Consider the following 7,728-nt stretch of genomic DNA (forward strand, 5'->3'; position numbering starts at 1 on the left):
GGGCTCCGCAGCGAGAGCCTGTGGGAGGGGGGAGGGGGGCGCCGTCGCGTCCGTCTCCTCGTGCGGGCGGCCTCAGTACCTCTGGTGACGCTGAGGCAGTGACGCGGCCGCCAACAACCCAGGCCGAAGGCAGGCCCTGCGGCAGGGCCGCCGCAGGGCGGCAGCCCCGCCGCGTGCGCCTGAGCTAGGGGCGAACAGCACGGCCACGAACACGTCTTTCAGAATCCATCCTTACCATACATACTATCGTTCCCCGCCATCACTTCCCACCACAACCAGATGTCGGAGCCGATGGCGGCGTTCTACTTTGTGCAGCTGCTGCGCGCGGTCCTGCACGTACACAAGGCGGGGTTCTGCCACCGCGACATAAAGCCAGAAAACTGCATGGTGGAGCGGCGCACCCACAAGCTCAAGGTGTGTCGTGATGTTCTGGATGGCGGCACGATAAATGACTCGACTGATGCGCGTGAAAACAAGCTGTGGGGCGTACGGCCTGCACGGCCGCAGCCTGTGCATGGGGCGAGGTGTTGGATCGAGTGAGCGGAACACGCGTCGAGGTCCTGTGCGGCGAGCCGCGTGCCTGTTGGTGGGGTCGTGCTGCCTGGAGCACGCGATCCAGTGGGGAGCGCGTTGCTGTCGTGCCGACGCAATGCCGAATGCCGGTGGTGGTTGGAAAGCGAGCCCTTGTGGAGGTGCTGCGATCACGGCGCGAGCGAGCAGGTTCGCCACCTTGTCTGGTGCCCAGCCGCCTGCCGATGGTGCGTGGCCGCCGACGGATGCTTCCATCCGCGCCACTCTTGCATTGCGCCGCTTGCTCTGCCGCGTCGGCCGCACCGCAGCTGACTGTTGATTGCACCGCTTGCCCTGCCTGTTGCATCGATCGGCCACGCCGCAGCTGATCGATTTTGGCCTGGCGAAGCACCTAGAAAGCGTCAAGACCCTCGGAGTAGGTGAGGAACAACTTGGACAAGTTGCCACTCAGAGGCTTGACAGTGTGTCTTGCTGGTGCTACTGCTCAGTCCTCTTCAAATTGCTCAACCCTCAATTGCCTGGCTCGTGCGCCTTTGAATCGTCCTCACCCCACAGGCACGTGAGTCACCGTTGCCCGCGCGACGTCTAATCAGCTGAGGGCTTGATCCCTGTGACTGGAGCTGTTGTTGCCCGCTGCCAGCTCTGATGAGCGCGAGGCCGATGGCAGTGATGCTATGGAATGAGTAATTTATCTATCTATCTGCCAGCTTGCCTCAGCAATAGCAATCCGCGGCTTTGATGGCCTCTCCCTGCCCCCCTTGTTCAAAGGGAACGCTGCCAAGCCACATTGTCTCCCGCATTCTGCTAACGTCCTGCACTTGCATCTTGCTAAAACCCTGCTACACTCTTTGCACTTGCACTGCAGGCCAGACTACATGCCCCCAGGCGAGCAAAGCCGCTGCACATCACTGATGCGCATGGGCATCTGACCATTGTTCAATAAGTGAGGTGATGCGCATGTCGTGCGTGGTCCCGCTTCTGCCCTGCTGACACCAACTAATGTCAGCACGCCGTCACCTTCGCCGCACCCAAGCAGAGATGCTGGTCCGAGGCACAAGCGCCGGCGCCACCGCCCCGCGCGGCCCCCTCGTTGCGGCCGGGCAGGACGCCGGCGCCGGCGCCGCGGACACCGGCAGGCAGCCTCCGCCGTACGACGCGTCGGCGGTGGATGCGTGGGCGTGCGGCGTGCTGCTGTACCTCCTAATCACCGGGGTGGGTGCGCTGGCAGGCAGCTTTTGGGGGGGGGGTCATTGCGAGCGCACTCATGAAAGGATGCCTCTGTTTGTTGTCTGGGTCCAGCGCACTGTCGTTGTAAATGAGATGTGTGCAGTTGAGGTGCCCCGTGCGGGGGGTCCCGCAAGCAGCAGCAAGCGCTGCGGCTGTTGCAGGGGCGATGCAACGCGGGCGTTGCGACGGCAGATTTGCCGCTTCCTGAGGCCCGTCTCGAAAGCGTCGTCTCAAGAGCCATCCACACCATGCCTGTACCCACAACAAGAAGTCGATCAACATGGCTGTTGGACAGCGTACCCATTACACTTGCTTGACTTGACTTTGCGCGCATCCGCTGCGCATCTGGCCTAACAATCTGCTCCCCCAGGTGTACCCTTTTGAGGACCCCGGGGGCAGCAGCCTGTCCCGCACCATTCAGAACGTCCTCCGCGGCGCCCGCCGCCCGCTGCCGCCCAGCGTTTCCCCGGAGTGCGCGGCGCGCATCGACGGGCTGCTGCAGCGCGACGCCGCCCGCCGCACGCGGCTGCAGGTCAGTGGGCGCAGGGAGTGGCGACGGGTGGCGGTGAAAACACGAACGCTCGCGCGGCCAGACCGATTGCTGAGAGCTCTGCAAACAGCTGCCAGGCAGGTTGCTGCGCATGCGTGCACCAGGCACAATCAGGCGCGACATAGCTGCCGCGCAGATCGGGCGTCGTCCTGAGTGCTGCTCGTCCTCCAGCCCCCGGAATCCGCTCGCAGACGTTTGACCACGTTGACTGCTCGACCAACCCTTCTCGCCTCTTTTGAATTCAAACGCCCAGGATCTGGCCTACGACCCCTGGCTCCTGCGCCAGGCGCAGCTGCATGCCCTCAACATCGGCCTCATCACCGCCGCACAGCTGCCCCAGGCGGGACAGCAGCAGCATGCCGCAACACAACCGCCCCACCCCGCGGCCGCTACGCAGCAGCAGCAGGCGATGATGATAATGCGGGCGGCGCAGCAGGCGAACGCGGAGGCGCAGCAGAGGATGTCGCAGGCCCGGCTGGCGCCGGCGGGGCCGACGGTGCCCCTTTGGCCGGACCAGCAGCAACAACTGCAACAGCAGCAGCAGCAGCAGCAGCAGCAGCAGCAGCAGCAGCAGCAGCAGCAGCAGCAGCAGCAGCAGCAGCGGCAGGAGGGGGGCCTGCCGTTCGAGCAGCAGCAGCAGCAGCATTTTGGGATGGGAGGCCGCGCGTTTGGGGAGCGGCCGCGCGGCCTCCCGCCTCTGCCGCCGCTGCAGCCGCCGCTGCCGGCCACTGCGGGGATTCACATGACCGAGGGCCACATGGCGGCCCCGATGGCGGTGGCAAGCCTGCCAGCAGCGCCGCCACCGGTGGGCGGGGCGGCAGCGATGATGCGGGCGGCGGCGCCGCCGCAGGCTCCTCAGGGCCCCTTGACGTTTGGATTCAATCTGGGACAGCAACAGGACTCGGCGGCGCCCATGCAGGTGGAGGGCCCGGGGACTGGGGCGACTGGGCAGGCCAGTGGGAGTGTCGCGAGCGCCATGAGCGTCCAAAGCGGCTGCCCTGGTGGTATGCCGTCTGCTGCTGCTGCAGCTAGCGCGCAGGGCGGGGACGGCGGCGGGGGCGGCGGAGGGAGCGGGGGCGGGTTCATGGCGCGCCTGTTCCAGAGGAAGCTGCCACGATTTGGGTGAAAGCCGATTGTACTGCGATTTTGCTCACATGGGAGCACGTGCACATGCACGTGATTGTGGCGCTGGATGATGCACATACGCGTTGGGGGTTGCAGTTGGTTGTGCAGTTGGTGCTTGGGGGCAAGGTTTACCACTCAACTTGAGAAGCCTGATGCAGTAGCCACCACCATGACCGCCACTGCCATTCAGATTCAACACCACGTATGGCAGCTGCAGAAGCCTGACTTGTAGACCAGCTGTTGTCATCAGCGGTGATGCTTTGGCGCAACGTTGTTTCCTGCATGCAGCAATCAACTCAGCACAGCCGACAGTCCATTCCTGCGTGTGGCGGTGCGCGCCCTGAGGTGCCCGCCGCAGCACCTGCCCCGTCACTCACCAGGCAGTACCGGACACGGTGGACCCCGCAGGTGGGTGTGTGCTGTGCATGTTACTTTCAAGCGTGAAGATCTACCGTTTTGTTGAACTCGATGAACGATCAGCCCCCTGCGTTCCTCTCCTCCGTAGCCTCGCCCAGCAACGCGATTGTCACCCGGGTGACAATCGCAACGAGGCGTCCTGCAGGGTCTGTGAAATCCTTTAGTCATTGAATATTTGTAATCAAGTCCCCGAGAGCTTGCAGATCATGGCGGACGATGGCACAGTCGTGGAAACGTTTGAAACCCCGTTGTATGATGTGAGTGGTGCAAGATGCTCCAGTTTACCCATGCACTGGCATGTAGCGCCGGCCTGGGCAGGGCAACACAGTGCCAGCAGCGGACGCACCACGTCCCATGCGCTGATGCAGTGCCCCAACTGCTGAGGCGCACAGCCCTCGCTGCTGCGCGGACGCGGCAAGCCACGGCCGCGCGCATTCTGTCAGTGCACACGGAAGTTGCTGTTTCAAAATGTCACCAAGCAGCATGGCCGGGCGCGTGGAGCGAAACGCATGTCCGTTCCAGCGCCTGAGGCCGCTTCCCTCCATGGCATGCTGCGTCCCGACCAGAGCGCCGAGCCGTCCCCCCCCAAACCTCACAATCCTCACAGCCGTGGGAGGACCTGCCGCCGCTGGTGGCGATTACGAAGTACTGCGTCAGCGACAACCCCCTGCAGAGGCTCTCGTGGAGCGGGGTGCGCGCTCCAAGGGGGGGGGGGGGAAGGCGGCGGGGAGGCGTGCGGGTGGGGGGCGTGGGGGAGAGCGGGTCGCCCGCCCCCGGCCGGTTGCAGCGCTCACGGCGCCGACTCCGCGCCGCCCGCGTCAGCAGCCGGCCCTCGAGCCCTCCCGGCAGCTGTCTGGCGCAGCCGCGCTCGCGTGAGACTGCCCGCCGCCCCGCCTCGGCCCGCAACAACGCATGCGCTCCGCCCCCAGCCGACAGCGCACCGTTTTATCAAACCACAATGCCCGAACGCAGGCCATCTCTGCTGCGGTTAAGACCCTTCTGCCCGCCGTGGTCGGCTCCAACGTGCTACCTCTCCTCAGGGCGCTCCTCAAAGACCCCTACGCCGACGTGCGCGCAGCCGCACTGCGGCAGGTCGCCGCTGTCGGTGAGGCCCACGCACGCCGCTGCCTGCTGCTGCCGCTGCTGCTGCTGCTGCTGCTGCTGCTGCCGCTGCTGCCGCTGCTGCCGCTGCGGCCGCTGCTGCCGCTGCGGTTGCTGATGCCGCTGCTGCCGCTGCGGCCGCTGCTGCCGCTGCGGCGGCTGCTGCTGCTGATGCCGCTGATGCCGCTGCTGCTGCTGCTGCTGCTGCTGCTGCTGCTGCTGCTGCTGCTGCTGCTGCTGCTCCTGCTGCTGCTGCGGCTACCGCTGCCGCCGCTGCGGCGACGGCGACAGCGGCGGCGGCGGCGGCGGCCGCCCGAGCGCAAAAATTGCGAGCCTGCACTCAAAGCGCGAGCCAGGTGCTGACGCACTCCCGGGCCCTGGACTCCCAAATGTTTGCAGCCGCACGGCTGGCGGAGGGCGGCGGCGCGGCGGCGGCCGACCTGGGAGATGTGTGGCAGGGGCTGGAGCCGCTGCTGCTGGATGCTGATTTGGAGGTGGGTGATGGCGGGCGACCTCTGGTGTGGCCTTGCGATGGTTGGTGACGTCCATACGTGGGCGGGTGATGGAAGGTGACTCCCGGATGTGGGTCTTGACCCCTGATTGGAGCCAAAGAATGAAATGACTGATAAGATATGATGAAGTGGCTCATAGCGAGTCTGCTGTCTGGGGGGTCCTGCGTCCACGTGACGCCAGGTCAATGCGCGGTTGAATGGGCGGCCCCTCGACACAGGGGCTCGCGGAACAGCCAGAAGGCCCGAGGGCGGGTTGAACAAGCGGTTGAGGTGCACTCACGGTGCTTCAGGATGTCGGGAGGTCCACAGACAAACATGGGCGCCGTCTTGCCCGTTTCTCACGCTCGATTCCCTGCCCTAAACCCTGCCCGACCAACAGAACCAGGAGGCAGCTGTCGCAGCCGCGGGCGAGGTCATCCACTTGCTCGCCGCCGCCAGCGGCGCCGACGCGGCCGCAGAGGCGCTCTCGTCGGGGATCGCCCGCCTCTGCTCTGTGCCTGAGGCAGTGCTGCGGGAAGAGGTGGGCAGGATAGGCCACGCGCGCTCGCGGCCTATCGTGGTGACAGCGCGTGAAGTTGATGGCGCACGCGTTCATCAATGATGATCATGCTTCAGCTACATAGGGAGGGCATGCGCACACGCACATGCACGCGGGTGTGTGCGCATGCCCTCCCTGTGTAGCAGGGAGGGGTGCACACGCACGTGCATGTGAGTGTACACCCCTCCCTGAGATCCGCTCTTGTGCCTGGACATGCTCACAAGGCGCGCCCGTGGCATTCTGACCGTCCGCGCCTCACGCCCACCTTCCGGAACGCGCCCTGGAACCACAACAACCTTTGATAAACCTGGAAAAACCCCTGTGCACGCCACGGGATCTGACACGGCGCGCAGGGCGCGTGCCAGGCGCTCGCGCTGGCCGTGCGCGTGCTCGCGGGGCGCGAGGGCAGCCCCCTGGGGGTCGACCAGCTGGCGCCGTTCCTCGTGCCAACGTTCCTCAACCTCGTAAAGCACGACAGCCACGACGTGCGCGAGGTGGGCGCAAGCGGGCGCTTACGTTTCGTGTACCACTCGTGTGACCTGGTCGCGCGTCGGGCACATGCTGGAGTACGGTTTGATTGATACAGGGGCATTCCTATCACACAATGGCTGCTCGGACAAACATCAGCGGCTCTCGGCGGCCCTTGTCGCCACTGGGAACAGCTGGTTGGACCGGTTTAGCAGCCGGGCTAATGGGACGGGCAGCCGCGCGCCGCGCGGCTCCGCAAGGCCGCTGCGATCGCTGCATTGCACGGGCGCGCGGGGGGGCACGGACGAGCGGCCTCCCCCCCCACCCGAGGCGGCAACAGCGGCCGCTGCTTGCGCAGCGGCTTGCTTCTTGACAGCCTTGAGCAGACCGCGCGTCACCGCGGCACCACCCTGCATCTCATACCAGCCAGCTGCAGCGCACGCTGGGCACGCGCCCCGCGCACTCGAATTCGATTTTCAAAGTCACAATTTTGAGCCGCACCCCGGCCCGCCGACTCAACCCCTGCCAGGTCGCGGCTGCGGCGCTGCCGCCGCTCCTGCGCCGCCTCGGCCCCGCGCGCCGCGCCGCCTTCGTGCCTTCCGCCCTCGAGGCGCTGGCGGGCGACTCCCATTGGAATGTGCGGGCCGCCGCGGCGCCGCTGCTGCTGCGGGTGGTGTCGCAGATTGATGACCTGACCGAGGAGGAGAGGGCCTGCACCCGGTGGGTTTTGCTTCTGTTGTATGTATGTATATACATACATATGTTGTATATGTGTGGCTCCTGCTGTTGTATTGTATAAATGTATGTATGTATTCATATATGTATGAATATGTATATGTCGATAAGCAAACCCAGGGGATATGCCGTGTACATTTGCAGCTGCATGGCAGCCGTCCACGAAGGGCGCCCGATGGCGTGTGCGCGGGTGCATGCGCAAACCTGTCTGGGCACATGCAACAGAAACCTCGTTGTCGGAGTGCATTGAGTCGCACCCCTGTTTTGCCCGTTGGTTTCTGCTGCCCCCTCCAACAACCTCGACTCCCCACTAACAATTATCTGCTGCCCGTTTCAGCAGCCCCCACACCCCGCGCATGTGCGCTTCCCCCACCACACACAGCGCCATCCATCCGCACCCCCTCGCCAGGCATCTACTGGGCCAACTGACAGAGGACGCCAGCCCATTAGTCAGGGTCCCCGCCCTCATCACCCTCGGCCCCTTCCTCCTGGCCCTCCCCCCCGCCGAGGCGGCCGCCCCCAGC

General features: G+C 65.3%; 2 protein-coding genes across 2 annotated transcripts; both read left to right on the plus strand.

Annotated features, from left to right (window-relative positions):
- Positions 1-1,569: 1,569 nt before the first annotated feature.
- Positions 1,570-5,314, plus strand: MNEG_3786 (hypothetical protein; the record flags this gene model as incomplete). The annotated part of the gene is made up of 6 exons (XM_014047733.1): positions 1,570-1,743; positions 2,129-2,290; positions 2,562-3,430; positions 3,814-3,841; positions 4,458-4,541; positions 4,823-5,314. The coding sequence occupies 6 exons, from the start codon at positions 1,570-1,572 to the stop codon at positions 5,312-5,314; spliced, it is 1,809 nt and encodes a 602-aa protein (XP_013903187.1).
- A 26-nt stretch (positions 5,315-5,340) lies between these two features.
- MNEG_3787 (hypothetical protein) lies at positions 5,341-7,633 on the plus strand (the record flags this gene model as incomplete). The annotated part of the gene is made up of 6 exons (XM_014047734.1): positions 5,341-5,445; positions 5,843-5,983; positions 6,355-6,495; positions 6,999-7,189; positions 7,372-7,394; positions 7,614-7,633. 6 exons carry the CDS (start codon positions 5,341-5,343, stop codon positions 7,631-7,633), a joined length of 621 nt encoding a protein of 206 aa, XP_013903188.1.
- Positions 7,634-7,728: the final 95 nt, after the last annotated feature.

The sequence above is a fragment of the Monoraphidium neglectum genome (assembly GCF_000611645.1).
Source record: "Monoraphidium neglectum strain SAG 48.87 unplaced genomic scaffold scaffold00493, whole genome shotgun sequence".
In the NCBI taxonomy this organism is placed as follows: Eukaryota; Viridiplantae; Chlorophyta; class Chlorophyceae; order Sphaeropleales; family Selenastraceae; genus Monoraphidium; species Monoraphidium neglectum.